The 16119-nt window shown below is 56.8% G+C and overlaps 1 protein-coding gene across 2 annotated transcripts in view; it reads left to right on the top strand.

The window, feature by feature from the left end:
* Window positions 1–2623: 2623 nt before the first annotated feature.
* The window catches only part of EFHD2 (EF-hand domain family member D2), a 17194-nt gene continuing 3698 nt past the window's right edge, over window positions 2624–16119 (top strand). Inside the window, exons 1-2 of one of the 2 annotated variants that reach the window (XR_003678112.2) lie at window positions 2624–3002; window positions 15038–15185. Coding sequence is in view for 1 of the 2 variants with exons in the window: in XM_024125754.3 (XP_023981522.1) it covers window positions 2692–3002; window positions 15038–15185 (459 nt within the window). In the remaining variant the exon portion in view is untranslated. The remainder of the gene's footprint in view (window positions 3003–15037; window positions 15186–16119) is intronic. The other variant, XM_024125754.3, reaches the window with a different exon arrangement.

Raw genomic sequence — 16119 nt, 5'->3', positions numbered from 1 at the left:
AGCCGGCAGCATTTCCTGAGCTCTGCCTGAGCATAACAGCAGCAAGGTCTGGGCGTTCTGCTCCCCTTTTACAAGATGCAATAGGTAATGAACTGGAATTCCCCCAACTGTGCATCACGGAGCCTGCCCTCCCTCCAGAGGGTTGTGTCCACGTGAGCCAGATGGGTAATTGACCAGAGCATTTAATACATACAGCCTGTGTGGTTAATTCAAACCAAAACCCCAGGTTTTTCACATACATGTAAATTGTTTTACAAGAAGGCACACCCTCACCTAATCCCTTCACTGTTAAAAAGTTTGCTCCCAGATGCAAAACATTTCATAATAAAGGTAGCCCTGGGAATTCCCTGGCAGTCCAGTGTTAGGGATCCGTGCTTCCACTGCAGGGGGCACGGGTTCAATCCCTGGTGGAGGAACTAAGATCCTGCATGCATCACGGCGTTTCCAGAAAAAAAAAAAAAATGTAGCCCTATTTCATGCAGACCCGCTATAAACCATAGTTTGGGGCAAGTTGAGGTTCATCAGATTTTTTTTTTTTTTTTTTTTTTTTTTTTTTTGCGGTACGCGGGCCTCTCGCTGTTGTGGCCTCTCCCGTTGCGGAGCACAGGCTCCGGACGCGCAGGCTCAGCGGCCATGGCTCACGGGCCCAGCCGCTCCGCGGCATGTGGGATCCTCCCGGACCGGGGCACGAACCCGTGTCCCCTACATCGGCAGGCGGACTCTCAACCACTGCGCCACCAGGGAAGCCCAATCAGATTTTTTAAAGTAATTAGCTGCTTTAAAAAGAAAGCTCAGAATTTGCACATCCAAGCATTTGCAGGCATAATTTTTAAAGTTTTGATCTACACCGTGTCCCTAGTCTTGCATTCAATAAAAAAACAACTATTTTGCTTCTGCTGGGTCCTGGAAGGACACGTGGAAGATATAGAAACTTACCTTTTACAAGTAGCTGTACCAAGTTGCCCAAGACCAACAGAAACTCAAGCTTTAAAAAAAACAAAATCGTGTCATTTAAGCTGAACATCTTTATTGGATTCCGAAACAATATCAAAAATAAGTTCATGTAAATTTCATATTTTCTTGAATCCTGAAGGGTTTTTTTCTCAATTTTATTATATTTAAAATGCCTTTTAAATTAATTCAGCAATATTCTTAAACTGTGGAAAATCAAAAAATATCAGTTGAGGGTTTGTTCTGTGCAAATCAGTCTGTAACAGCTTGCTGGTTTTACATTCTCAAGTGCTCTCTGCCTCCAGAGCACTGGTTTTTTAAGCCCTAAGCCCGTCTCTTCTCTGCACATTGACTGGTAGGAGCTGCTTGTGCAAAGGGGTCTTGAGCATCATCTAACATTCTAGAGCAGCGGTCCCCAACCTTTTTGGCACCAGGGTCCGTTTTCATGGAAGACAATTTTTCCAAGGATGGGGGCGGGGTGGGGGGGGAAGGTTTCGGGATGATTCAAGCACATTACATTTATTGTGCACTTTATTTCTATCATTATTACATCAGCTCCACCTCAGATCATCAGGCATTAGATCCCGGGGGTTGGGGACCCCTGTTTTAGAGAAGAAGCACAAAGCACAGTAGTGATTCTCAAACTCCCTTGGGTGCCTGCTAAAAATGCAGATTTCTGGGCCCCATTCCAGAGATCAGTTTTGTCGGTCTGGATTGGAGCCTGGGAACCTGAATTATTAACCAGCCCCACTCCTCCCCCGCAGTGGTTCTGCTGCTGGAGGTCCACAGCTTTGCAGTTTTAGGGTGACAGACCAGACCACAGAGAGAAATTCTCTCTGGTCTCTTCCTGACACCCCATCCCTTGAGCCTTTGGAGAGGACATCTCTTCTCTGGGGTCCCCACTGAAATGGCAATATCAAGATCTCCCTGTCAGTTCCCCTAAAATTAAGTCTCAGGCTACCGCGTGGCCCAGCAGCTATTCTGCCAAGTCATTCATGTGATGTGCCGGCCCAGAGGGAGAGGGCAAGGCTCTTCTCCCTCTCGCTCTCCCGCTATCTCCGAGGACCTCTCAGGGCTGAGGCCCAGCGCCATCTCCCTCGCAGCTGTTGATCCATCCCTCTCCAAAACATGCAGCAGCTCCACCTGCGGTTACATCTAAACGGGGGTTCCTGCTCACCGGGTGCACCTTCTTCATTACCCCTGCAACCCTCATCGAAAGCGACAGTGTGTAACATTGAGTCGTCTCCATGGCAACCGACAGGGTGTCACACCGCCATGGGATTACGACTCCACGGCGTGGGGATTCCAGAGAAGGGGTTGGGGGCGGCGCCCCCCTGCGCCCCAGACCCACACCCAAACTGCAGGGAAGGACCCCCTCGTCCTTCCCGCCTCGGTCCCCGGCCCCCAGCCCGACCTCTCCCGTGCAGCCGGCACAGTGAGGAGGAAGGGGGGGATAGGTTCTACGGGAGCCCCCCAACCTTACGGGGGAGGATGGTGGCGGGCCCGGCGCCCCCGGCACACGCCAGTGGCGGAGCTCGAGCCGGAGCCCGAGCCCGCGCGGGGCGGGCTGCGCAAGGCCGGGAGCCGGGGCGGGAGCGGGCGGGCCCAGCGAGGGGCGTAAGTCCCACCTTCGGGGGCGGTGCCTGGCGCTGGGGAGTGTCAGGAAGAGGAAGAGCGCGGCCAGAGGCGGCGCGGGCGCGCGACTAGCAGGGGCCGGGGCCGAGCGCCGCGCGGGCCACCATGGCCACGGACGAGCTGGCCAGCAAGCTGAGCCGGCGGCTGCAGATGGAGGGCGAGGGCGACGTCGAGGCCCCGGAGCAGCCCGGGCTGAACGGGGCGGCGGCGGCGGCGGCGGCGGGGGCGCCCGACGAGGCGGCCGAGGCGCTGGGCAGCGCGGACGAGGAGCTGAGCGCCAAGCTGCTGCGGCGCGCCGACCTCAACCAGGGCATCGGCGAGCCCCAGTCGCCCAGCCGCCGCGTCTTCAACCCCTACACCGAGTTCAAGGAGTTCTCCAGGAAGCAGATCAAGGACATGGAGAAGATGTTCAAGCAGTGAGTGCCCGCCCGACACGGTTCCCCACCCACCCCGACAGGCGGCCTCGGCTCCCGAGCCCCCGAACCCTGGGCCCCGCGCCGTCCCGGGACCCGTGCGGCCGGCCGAGCTCCCCGATCCCTGACACACCAGGGGCGGGGACCCCGGGCCCCTTCCAGATAATCACGAGGCTTCGGGACCTCCTCCCAACCACGCATATGGGTCTGGGGACCCGCGGCCCCTGGCACGCGACCCCTCCTCACGGTGACGCTGCCCCCGATACACCGCACGCGCGCACGAGAAGTGGGGGACCCCGCGGCTCCTTCTAGATAAGCACAGGGGTCTGGAGGGTCCGGTTCTCCGGCCTTGTTAATGATGCTTCTCCACACGCGCGCACACCGAGATGGAGGACCCCGTGGCCCCCTTTCCCCCTCCTCAGCTACTTGAATTCCCAACCGCCCCCACCCAAACGCGGGTCTAAAACACCCACCCCACCCTCCAGCGCCTCAACAAAGGTGACCATTCCTTTTACTGGGGTCCTTTCATTTACTCTGCTTATCTCAACGTGGGTTCTGGGCCGAGACCCCTCCCCCGCGTCCTCTCCACTTATTCAGCATCTGCCAGCAAACTGTGTCAAAGACCCTTCGGCCCCTCCCACCTCTACCCTCATCCACTCCGTTAGCCAGGACCCCAACCCTTGACCCTCAGGTGATCTCCCCAGGGAGGGACCCCTTCCTCCCTGCCCCCCACTCGGCAGGTGTGTACACCCCCCCACCCGCAGCCACGTCCCTGTAGGGCCGAGTCCCCGCCTCCCTCCCCAGACCGTCCCTCCCTCCTCTTGCCCTCGCCACCCCGCTACACCCAGCAGCTTTGCAGTCACGGCCCCCCTGCTTTCTGTCAGAAGGCCCCATCTCTCCTTGCCTCCCTTCCCCCACCGCGTGCCCCCTTCCCTCCCCACACAGGGTCCCTGACACCCCACACCTTCCTATCTGACTTGGCTGGTACCTCTCACCTCTACCTTTACTCCATCCTTAAATTCCATACCCCATGCCCTCAGCAGGTTGGACAGGTCCTTCCAGGCCTCTGGGCTTCCCACTCCCCCAACCAAAAAAACTTTAAATCTCTGTGAAATGACTAGAGAGAAAGGCTTCCAGGTCCCCTTCTGGTCCATCCCTGCGTTCACCCAGTTGGGATTGAGATGGTCAGCCACGCTGCCCCGCCCCGGGCAGCGAGGGGGGCCTGGGGCGGGGGTGAAGGTACTCAGCCCCCCTCCCTTTGGTATTCTTCCCTGCCCACCTCCTGTTGCCCATCCCCCCTGCCCCTGGCCCCCGGAGGGGAAAACAGCCCAGGGGTGTGATCTGGAGTAGATCTGGAAGTGGATCCAAAAGGTAGAACGGTCCTGAGGCCAAGTCTCAGGTGAGGGAGTCAGGAGGTCTGGCAGCCCGAGGTCGAGAGGAAGGGGTGCTGACTCCACCTTGGCTGGGGCAGTGTGCCTGGGCCGCAGGCAGGAACCCCGGGGCGGATGGGAGCGTTTTGCAACCCCCCAGCTTGAGAAAGGCTCTTCCCCACTCCTCACTGCTTGCTGTGGCCGCTGCTTCTGCATTTGGCCCCAATGCAGGAGAAGAGGTTTTTGGTTCTCAGACCTGGATGGCTGGGAGCCCCATGTTTTTCCAAGGGTCAGCCTGGGGTGGAACTGAGTCCTTAACCCCGCTCCAGGCCTCTGCATGGAGACCCCTGGGCCTTGAGGAGCCTGCTTCTTTGGCTCCAGGGTCTTGTCTGGGAGTTCTTCTCAAGTTTCTTCCTGATAAAAGACTGGCCCTATCAGGAAAGCAGGAGTTCCCGGATCGCAGCCTCAGTAGAGGGCAGTCAGAACTTCCTTATAGACTCTGCCCCCGCCCCACCCCGCGGGAAGTACGAGGGAGATTATTCAAATGCGGCCAGATCCCTGCATTCTCAGTGCGGCAGGACTAAGGAGCTCCTCCATTCCTCCCAGCAGCCCCATGACATAGAACTGTCGTCACCACCATGGCGCACTTGGGCAGTCTGGGCACAGAGCAGTTGCCAAGAATTCACAGCTCAAAAATTATGGAGTCATAATCTAAACCCAGGTCTGTGACTCCAAAACCCATGTTCTTCCCTCCTGGGTTTCCCGTCACAGACGTCTGCCTCCACGCGGGGAAACACACCCCGCCAACACCAGCTTCCGTGTGCATGGCTGATTTTCTACCACATGGACCCACCACCAGAGTCCTCCTTCTCTTAGGCTTCATCCCCTCTACGCCCGCCAAAAAAAAGAAGGAGCTGTTTGGAGAACCCAGACACACCGAATGAGCAGGGACTTGGGAGGCTGCAGCTTGGTTGGAAGGGGCGCGTGACTAGGGGAATGGTCGTGAAGCTGCATTTGCAGAGCAAGCTCACTTTTTACAGAGGCTGTTTGGGCTGTTAGTTTGACGAGGGGTACTTTGTTGAAAATTGAGGGGAGCTGAACCCCTGGAAGCCCCCTCTTGGCACCACTAATGCTCGATGGGGTATTGGCAGGGGTGAGCGGGGCAGGAAGGGGTCAGGGAGCTTCTACGGAAGGAAGTGCCACCCGCCGGGGGCCCTGGCGTGGATGGAAGGCTGCAGGTTTTGTATTCAAGGAAACAAGGCTTCACTGTGCCAGCCGAGCCCAGCCCAGCCGAGTCCCGGCTGTGAACAGCCAACAGACAGGATCTCATGGAAGACAAAACTCGGCGTTCTGCTTCTGCCGTCCAAGAGGTGCTGCAGCCTCCTGGGTCCAAGCAGGGCCCAAGGATCACAGCCAGGGCTCTGCTGGGACACTTCCATCCTGATCTGCAGCTCCCATGGCAGAGGGGAGGGGAGCCTGGCCCCCCTGGGAAGCCATCCCCCAGAGCAGAGTGCAGGAGATGGGAGAGGGCAGAGGAAGCTGGGCGCTGGACTTGTCTTGGAGGCCAGGAGCTAGGAAGTGGGGCTTTGTCGTGGCTCTGCCACTCAATTACCTAGTCGGCCTGCCCTCTCTGGGCCTCAGTCTTCCCATCTGTAAAAGGAGCACGAGGTATCTGATGATTCCCAAAGGTGATTCACCAATGACTTCCTTATCTCTGAGTGGTCCTGAACCCTCCCGGATGGCAGAACTCCTTCCAGGGTCTTCCAGTTCATCCATTCAGTGATCATCAGCAGATACTTCCTAAGGATGGAGATGGAGGGAGAAGAGAGGGTGCAGAGGGAAGATAGACGGGCTCTCCGCCATCGCTGACCTCACGCTGCTGGAGGTTTCCATCTGGGAGAGACCTCCGGGGTTGTCCCCAACGCTTCTCCCCCATTTTACAGAAGAGGAAACTGAGGCCCAGGAAGGTGTAGTGACACTCATGGGGAGGTTTTCAGTGGCTGAACCAGAGCATCCTTGTCTATACAATGGGAAAAGTGGTCCCTGCTTCTCGAGGTGGGGCTGGGGGAGGCGATGCACACAGAGCTCTGGCACGGTGCCAGGCACCTGGAGGCACCTGGACTCTCAGTCCTTCCTCCTCTTGCAGCCTCAGGCTGCACCCATCACCTCTAATCCGACCCTCTCCCCTCCTCTGTCTGCCCATCCATCCAGGGCTGCTCTGGAACCCTCCAGGCAAGGGGCAGTGGTGTGGACCCAGAGGGCCTCAGGGCAGCCACCTCTGGCCTGGCAGCAGCCTGCGTGGGGCTCTGCGGGCTGGTGTAAGCCGAGACCTGCCAGAGAGGAAGGCAGCCATGTAATTCTGAACCTGCCGTGGAATCCGAGGAAGATGTCCTAGTTCCCTGCCCTGCCCAGCCTCGTCCCCAGCCACTTCATCTCATGACCCCTTGCGTCAGAGAAGAGGGGGGCTTCCCTCTCTTCTTCCCACCTTGCCCTCCCCTCCTCTCCACCTGCTCCGCCTCCCTGGTGTCGCCTCAGGCTCTTGCAGCTCACAGCAGCACCACCCCCTCGTCCTTCCTGGAGGACTGTCTGGTGCAGTGGTTAAGGGCAGGGCCTTTGGAGTCAGCCGCCCTGGGTTGGAATCCCAGCCTTGGGCCCTGGGGCAAGGCACGTAAACCCTTCTGAGCCCCGGTTCCTCACCCTGGAACAGGGAGAATAATAGAACCCACCTCACGAGGTTGTTATGAAGTGCCTGGCACAAAATAAGTACTTTCCAAGTTCCTGTCACCAGCATCCTCAGCCCTGGTGGTGGTGCCTAGCACGGACATTGCTCCACAGAAGCCACTGGCTGACTCCACTTACCCCCCATGGAGCTGCCCGGCCTGCCAGGCTGGCAAGAACCCTCTTGCTTTGGGCCGGAGTGACGGGGACCCAGCATGAGAACTTTCTTTCCCTCCTGCTGAACCGACACTTTCATTGACAGCCACATATGGCTTTGATAAATAACAAAAATGGGAAACCGAATTCATTATCACTTAAGTATGTGGAAGGCAGGTGGCAGAGAAAAGGGCAGCGCAAACAGCAGCCCTAGGATGACACAAAGCTAGGACTCCAGCGGCCGTCTGCCACCGCCCAGCTGGGTGACTCTGGACGGGGTGCTCCGCTTCTCAGAGCCTGTTTCCCGTGGGACTAAAGAACCTGCCTGGTAAAGTCCTGAGGATTAAGTTTTTAAAAGTCCTGGGGAATTCCCTGGAGGTCCAGTGGTTAGGACACCGCCCTTTCACTGCCGAGGGCCCACGTTCAATCCCGGGGGGGGGTCGGGGAACTCACAAGCCTGACGGTGTGGCCAAAAAGAAAAAACAAAAGTCCTGAGCCTTTGTAAAGAGCCCACCACTGTGTCTGGTCTGTGGCTATTAAAAACATAGACGATGATTTTGAAAAGCTTAAAGTCCATTCCTTTGATCATATTTTATTAAGTTTCTGTGTGCAAGGTCCAGAGAATTAAGGGAAATATAGAGTTCCTGCCCTCAAGAAGCTTAAAGTCTCATGGAGAGCAGTGGCATAGAGGGGTCTTTGGGGGGATAGAGAGGATGGACCCACCGGGCTGGAAACGGCAGGTTCCATTTCTTTATTTCTATGACAAGGACTGGAAGTTCTCCTGAGGGATGCCATGACGACGGCCCTCCACAGCCAGCCCCCTGCCGCCACGCCCTCTCCTTGTTAAGTGGAGCCGCCAGGCCCAGTTGAGCCTGGTGTGTTATTTCAGGAACTGAACTTCATCCTCACACCAGCCCAGTGAGGTGGGTGCTGTCATTATCCCCATTAGCCAGATGGGGAAAGCAAGGCTCAAGGTTATAATAAGTGGCAGGGCCAGGATTAGAGCCAGGTCTGCCTACTGGGAGCTCCCGAGGCCAAGTGAGGGCTGCGTTTATGGTTGGGGGACAGGAGGAGTCCCAGAGCCTCGGCAGTGGCGGCAGGGGGGGAGTCCTCTGGGGGTTCAGAGGTTGGGTCCTTCCCCCTGCAGCAGCCAGGAGCCTGCCTTTCCGGGGAGAAGCCCCACCCCTGGGGAGGGAGGATTTCCTGGCCTCAGGCCCGTCCTCTGCTCTCCTACTTCCCTTCTGATTCTGAGTCACCTCTCCTTTCCCTCCCCCCAGGGACTTTTGGTTCCCTTTTGGTTTGCACCTTCCTGCCTTCTCTCCTCTGTGCCTCTGGGTTCAGGGCCTGGCTTCAGCTGTAGGAGACCCAGCCCTGCTGCCTGGGGCCCTTTCTGCAAGGCCAGCCCAGCCAGGGGCAGAGTCGCCCTGTGGCCTCAGCAGGGACAGTCCCCACACCCTCCAGCAGCCGAGCTCCTTCCCTCTGACTGCCCAGCAGCCTGCTCCTCGGCCGACTTCTGCTTTTCAAGGTCTCTAGAGAAGCGAGGGTTCCGGGCCAGAAAGGTACAGCCGGACGGAGCCCGGCCCAGGGACTCCTGAGCTGTGCGGAGACAGAGGGCCGCTGTGGCCTCTCCATTCCAGGCACTTTGCCTCTTGTCTAATCCTGTCTCAGCACCCTGGAAGATGATCATCACCCCTTCTTTCATAGATAAGAAGACTGGGTCTCAGAGAGGGTTCCATGACTTGAGGAGTGGAGACAGGATTTGAACTAGGGTCCTTCTGACTCCCACGTCCCTTGCTCCCATGGGACCCGAAGAGAGCAGCGTCAACGTCACCCGGGAGCTTGTTAGAAAGCTCAGATGCTCAGGCTGCACCCCAGGCCTACTGGATCAGAATCTGCATTTTAACAAGGCTCACCGGGTGTGCGCGTTAAGGTTTAAGAAGCACTGGGCCATCCCATAGCTGTCTCCCTGCCACGTTACTTAGTCTGGGCAGTGAGGGGAAAACAAGAGGGAAGATTAAGTTAAATAATAAACACTGGCTTATATTAGACATTCAGTAAATGTGCTTTGCAACCACTATTATAATAATTATTATTATTAAGTGCAGGCGGGGAAGGAGGCGGCACAGGGGAGAGCCGGGGGGAGACCCACTGCTGAAACTACATGTGGAGGGAGCTGCCCTCCCAGGGTGGGCTCAGCATGAGGTGCTTGAACTTGAGGTTAGGACGTCCCCAAGTCCTGACAGCGCCCAGCAGTTGCCATCAGCCTAGGGGGCCCCCACTTGATCCTTGGACTTACTGGAAAGCCGTGGAGGAGGCGTGAGCACCCCCCAGCCACACACTCACCCGTATGCACTCACACACCCTCTCCTTGGCTGACACAGGGCAACAGATCAAGAGTCAGACTCCGCAGATAGGACTGGAGGAAGTGGTGAGAGGCTGGGCTTTCCCCTCATGAGTCAGGCAGTCTGGGGGTGGGAGAGCGCAGGAACGGATGGGCACTGCCTGCCTTCATCACCGAGCCTGTGGGCGTCCACCTGCACGGGGAGGCGGGCCAAGCCAACCTGCCTGTAACAGCTAGCAAGGCCAGAATTTCCCTGTTGTCCAGAACTTTCCTGCCCCAAGCGACCTGCCTTCCCATTTTGCAGGACAAAGAGTGGAGGCCTAGGAGCCTCTGGGGCCTCCCCAGATAGGATGGAGGAAGACCAGGTCTGTGAATGCTGAGAACAGAGCCAGGTGGGCCTGGGGGCTCAGTGGTCCATAAACACCACTCTCTCCAGCTGTCTGTCCTCCTTGGGACCCCCGTGGGCAGAGGGGCCATCAGCAAAGGCCGGGGATGGCAACTAGAAGGGAGAGAATTGGGCTCCCCTATGCTCCCAAGTCAGCTGTTCCCACCCTCCCCTTGTGCAGCAGCTGTGATGACTCCTCCTCACTCTGCTATCAGACTGTACAGCACAGCTGGCGGGTGGGGAGGGTCGTGCGTGCGGAGCAACTTTCTAATAGTTCCAAAGCCAAAATGTGCTGCTTTAGGCAAGCAGTGAGCTTCCCATCCTTAGAGGTATTCAAGATGCCAAGCAGGAAAACTGCATTGTGGATCTGACCCTCATGCATGGCTAAATGAGGTGGCCTCCAGTATCCTTCCCAACCTGAGTTTCTTTGGTGCAGGGTCTGTAGGCATCAAGACATAGCATAGTAGTTAAAAGCACATGTTTTTCATCAGGTCAGGGTTCTGATCCCAGGGGTGCCCTTGTCAGCTATGGTCTTGGCCAAGTCACTTTCTCCCTGAGCCTCAGTCTCCTCATCTGTAGTATGGGGATATTTATGCCTGCTTCTTGGAGTTCCTGTGAGGATCTGATACAAAACACTTGGCACAGTGCCTGGCACCTAGTAAGTGCCCAGCCAAGAGCAGCCACTAATGAGAATATTGTTATGAAATGAGGGCAAGCCCTGCACACTGTAGGGGCCGGCTGCTGCTTACCCCCGTATCTCCGGGTTATCAGAACCGGGGGAGGAGGAGCCATCGGCCGGATGGGACCTGCAGCCCAAAGGGGCAAAGTCTGCCTGGGTGGTGGCCGCTGCTCCACTTGCAAGGACAGATGGGAGGGGATTTCGTCACCAGCATCCGGGGTGGGGGACGGCAGCTGCTGAGCCCTCCCCTTCGAGAACTATTCAGGGGGAGGCTCAGGGGGAGGTGGGTAGGAATGTGGGCACAGCAGGTGCAGCCGCCTCCCTCCAGTGTTGGAGAAAAGTGCTGAGCTCCCAGCCCAGGAACTTTGTTGTCAGTCCTGCCAGATGGAACTGGCCCTCCCAGGCAGGCCCCAAGCCTCTCCTCTCAGCCCAGTCTCCCCCAGCCCTGCGGGCTTGAGAATCTGGGACCCTCCATGGGACCTCCTGCCCAAGAAGAAAGCAGGCAGGCAGGGAGGAAAGCTTACAACTTTGGGAATCTTGCTTTTCTCCAGCTGTGTGACCCTGGGCTGCTCACTACCCACTCTGGGCCCCAATTTCCCTACATGAAATGAAGGGGGTAGACCAGGCATCCAGGCGGATCTTGGGTACGGACTCTTTTCCTGGATCCTCTGAGCTACCTGCAACCTCAGCTCCAGCTCAGGGAGAGGGCTAAGGGAAGAGAGGCTCTCCCCATTCAGGGATATATGCCTCTTTCCAAGCATCTTAGAAACACCATTCTCTCCTGGGTCGCCAGTCGTCCTCCTGCTGGTGGCACAGTGACAGTCTCCCCCTTTGTCACTTCCCTCCCTGTCAGAGGAGGAACAAGAGAGTAATCCAGGACCGGGGCTTCTCTCTCTCTCTCTGCCCAGCGAGAGAGCAAAAGATTCTGTCCTGCTGTCTCTTCACCTCCCCAAGTGGCGGGGTCCATGAATCAGGCCTAATGGGGGTGGGGGAGGGAAGTAGTGGGACCTTCAGAGAAGATGCTGGAGGGACCTCTGGGTCATCGTGTCCACCCACTGCCTCCAGGCCAGTCTACAACAAGCATTTCCTCCCCGCCATGCACCATCAGGACTGGTGCCTGAGGGAGACATTGTCTTTTTTACCATTATTATTCTCATTATCAACACCATTTTTATATTATATGTGCAAAGTACTTCACTAGTATCTGGCACACATAAAAAGTTCTCAAGAGCCACTATTCTAAAGAAATTGCAGGTTTTAAGCACGTACTATGTACTAGGCATTTTACATCCACAATCTCCTTTATCTCAAATCCTAGAGGTAGATGTTACCGATAATAATAATTTAGTAGTAGTAGTACTGTAGCTAGCATGTAATGATTAAGTACTTATTGTGCGCCAGCCTCTGTGCTAAGAATCTACATAGATCATCTCTTAACTCTTGCTGCAAGCCTGGGATGGGTCTGATCTCCATGATGTAAATGGGGAAATTGAGGTTCATAGGGTCATGTGACTTGAGCAGAGTCACCTGGCCAGCAGGTGGCAGAGCTGGGGTTTGGACTCAGGTTAGTCTCAGCAGAGCTGCTGTGAGCACAAACCTCCAGGGTTTACCCAGGCACCTGGCTGACCCGATGACCCAGAGCCCACCCACGTCACAGCCCAGGGCACATGGTAGATGTCCACTCCCCCCGGGGGTCTTGTGGGAACAACCCTCTCCAGTGTGGCCAGCCCCTGCATTGTCGCCCTGGGGGCAGGAGCCCGGAACCAGTAATTGATTGATGCTTGATTGACACAGGCAGCGGTTCACGCCGCGGTTTGAGCTGCAGCCCAGCCAGGCTTGGGAGCTGCCAGAGACCAAGATCCAGAGCCCAAGTTTCTGTCCAAGTTTGGACACTTTATCTGCACTTCCTCTGAAACTGAGCCACCCCTGGCTGCAGGAGTAACCCTTGAGCAGTAAATAAAGCTGCGGCTCAGGAGAGGCAGGTGGGGCGGTAGAGAGAGGAGAGTGTGGGAATCAGGGATGGGCGTCTGAACCCTTGGCCAGTGCCCAAACCTCTCCAGCCCCTGTCCCCCAATCAGTCACATGGGGACATAACTCCGACCGCCCAGGATTGCTGAGCGCAGAGATTGTAAAGAGAAAATGCCTGGCACATAGTAGGAGCTTCATAAAAGTAACCAAGTCTCGTGATAGTGCTGGCAGCTGCAGTTTCTGGAGCCAGCGCCGTGCGAAGTTCACTGAGCCAGTGAACGTACTCAGCCCTCACAGTGACTTACGAAAGAGTCACCATCATACCAGGGGTTCTCTGCCTTGGCTGGAGGCTCGATGGCACAGTCTCCTGGAGCCCAGGCAGTCTGCTCCAGCCCTGACATGTCGTCCCTGGAGCCCGAGTTCAGAAAGAGGCGTGGGCTTCGTTTTCCTCAGGGACGCTGAGGAGGGGCATCCATGTGACTTGCCCCGAGAAAGACTGACTCCCTCACCTGGCCACGCTCCAGGGCTGCTCCCGTACCGGTCACTAAGGCTCATGCAGCAGCCACCCAGCCCCTTACCACTGGCAAACAGGCTCCAAAGATGGAAGGGGGGGGCTCCACTGTGCCCCCCACAGGGCCCCTCCAGCTCTAAGCGGAGCCTGGACCACGGAATCGTTGGCCTCCCTGACCCTCCCGAGTCCCACAACCCTCCACCACATCCTCTCGCATCTGCTTCCGCCTCAGCTGTGGCCACTGCTCCCACCCCGGCCCCTTTCACCCCGTGGTGGGGGAAAAGGCCTCAGGACCCTGTGTTCCCTGCAGGGTTCCCAGAGACCTATCTTCCCTGTGCTGCATCGCTTCCAACCACTGACTCACTTGCTCGTGAACTATTTTTACCCCTCGCACAAATGCTCTGCTCAGCGCTCCAGGCAGACGTCTCTGTCCTGCTGGCAACCCCAGGACATAGCGGGGCGGGGTGGGGGGGGAAGGGGGCAGGGCTGGGCCCAGCAAATGTGCAGGTTTATGAGCCCCACTGATGTGGGGTAGAAGCCCAGCCCCTTCCTTCACTGCTGTGTGACCTTGGGCAGGCCACTTAACCTCTCTGAGCTTCCATTATAAAAGAAGGTTATTATGAAGATTAAGTAAAATAAAGTATGGAAATTTCCCAGCCCAGAGATAGATTTCAAAAAGTGGTTGCTGTCAGATGTCCAGAGTCGTGTGAAGCTTGTGTGTAATTAGAGATGGGGGAAGGGAATTGGGAAGCCCTGTAGAGGCCACAGGAATGAGATGTGTGTGTTTGTGTGTGTGTGTGTGTATAGGAACTCCAAGTCTCCAGGAAGTTTCTGGAACTCAGCCCCTGTATATCATATGGCTGTCACCAGCGCTGCCACCCAGCCATCTTGAGGCCTCGGGGACCGCCCAAGGTTCTTTAGGCTCAGAAGGCCCATTTGGCCAACGCCGAGATGACTCTCCCCAGCCCACCAGGAGGCAGTCAGGGCGGTTGCTTGGTTCGCCTGATAAGAGGCCTGGCTGGGCCGTGGGAACAGCGCCCACATCTGCCATGCTGTGGGCTCCCAGCACGAGCAGCACCTCCCCAGCCAGGGGACGGGCCTGGAGCCCAGCTCTGACCCAGGCTCTTACCACAAGGAAGCCAGTCGAGCGAGACGTTTAGACTCTGCCCCTCACCCTGTCCCTCTCTCTGCCAGCCTGTTGGTGGTAGAAAAAAGAGACCTGAAATGTGCAGGGCAGAGGCACGGTCATCACGTAATCACTGTTCCAGGTCTTTCCAGCCACCCAGCTGGATCCCCGCCGCTCGCTGCAGGCACCCTGCACAACTTGTCCCCAGAACACACCCCAGGCCACCTTCCAGAATACTAGAAGTGGCCCCTCCCTCCTGTGACCTCTGGCCCTACCCTGAGACATGTGGTACCTTCTGCTTCCCTCCTGGGTGGGAACAGGGAGAGGGGGAGAGATGGAGCCAAGATGTCCCTCGAGTGCCTGTGGAGGTACCTGGAGATGTTCAGTGAGTTCTAACATCAGGGCCTACCGTCCCAATCCTCACCCCCATGGTATTGTAAATTCTCCCTGCCTGCTTGTTCAGATCTCATTCAGTAGAGAGGGGCTGTGGTTTCCGCTTCCTTGCGTAGCAGGTAAATTTGGCCAAAAGTTAGCACTGTTCAACATATAGGAGGCTGCCAGCTCACGTGGTGAGCTGAGCTCCCCATCATCAGAGGTAACCAAGCAGTAGCTGGGCCTCGAATCGGGAGTCCACCTGGGCCGGGGTTCTCTCCAGCTGTGATAAGATGACATGTTGGTGGGAGGCACCTTTTGAGCCCCCAGGCTCCTTGTACTCGGCTTATGACCACTCTGGTCAGGTATGAGGTGGCAGGATGTCCTTAGGCCCCTCTCTTTGCGCTCACAGGTACGATGCCGGCCGGGATGGCTTCATCGACCTGATGGAGCTAAAGCTCATGATGGAGAAACTTGGAGCCCCCCAGACCCACCTGGGCCTGAAAAACATGATCAAGGAGGTGGATGAGGACTTTGACAGCAAGCTCAGCTTCCGAGAGGTGAGCCCCACTCCCCGTGGGGGGTGGGGAGAAACTAACCCCTCTTTGTTATTGAGCGACTTTGTCCGTGAACAGCCACTGTCGAGTGGCTGATAGTTGGCTGAGTGAGGTTTCAGCGGATCCTAGAGCAGGTACCTGGGGAGATTCTGAGATGCCTAAGTGAGAAGGAGGCACATCCATTCCTTCATGCAGTGAGCACTTATGGAGTGACTTCTGTATACCTGACCCTGTGTGGGCTGTGGGAGTACAGAGAAAGGCCCTGCGCTCCAGGGGTCCTGGCATGTAGAGGGGGAGATGCTCAGAGAGTGAAATAACAGGATGCTGTGATTCAGGAGAAGAGGGGACAGATGGAGGAGGGACATGCACTGCGGGTCCGAGAGGAGCCGGTCGCTGAGCTGGGTGACTTCACACTCCAAATCTCACTCAGGCCTCACTCTGAGACAGGAGCCACGAACGAGCCTGTTTGCTGGAGGAGGAAGCAGAGGCTCAAGGTCAGAGAGCAAGGGCACTGGTCCCTGGGGAGCATAGGGTTAAATGCCAGAGGTGGCCTCTGGACAGTCAAGGCTCAGGCTGGGCCTTGGAGAACCGGCAGGAAGCACAGAAGAGGCAGGGCGAGAGAAGGGGGAGGGGGGCGCCTGGGGGAGCCAAGTCCAGGGAGGAAGGTGCAAGCAGTACACCATGATGCTTTGGAGTCCGGACCTGGGTTCAAACCCTTCCTCCATCGCTTTCTGGTGCTGAGATTGGGACAGGTTTTTTCTTGCCTCTGAGCCTTCCTTGCTCTGTAAAATGGGCAGAGTCATGTACCTTTAGGACTCAGTAAATGGAAGTTAGAGCGGATTGGTTTGGGGAACAGTGGAAACAAAGGTAAGAGGTAGGTTGAGGCTTTTTTTTTTTTTTTTTTTTTTTTTTTTTTTTTTTTTTTTTGCGGTACGCG

Source organism: Physeter macrocephalus, unplaced genomic scaffold, assembly GCF_002837175.3.
Source record: "Physeter macrocephalus isolate SW-GA unplaced genomic scaffold, ASM283717v5 random_28, whole genome shotgun sequence".
NCBI classification, from domain to species: Eukaryota; Metazoa; Chordata; class Mammalia; order Artiodactyla; family Physeteridae; genus Physeter; species Physeter macrocephalus.
Note: the sequence above shows the minus strand (reverse complement) of the source record. Positions and strands in the feature narration are given on the sequence as shown.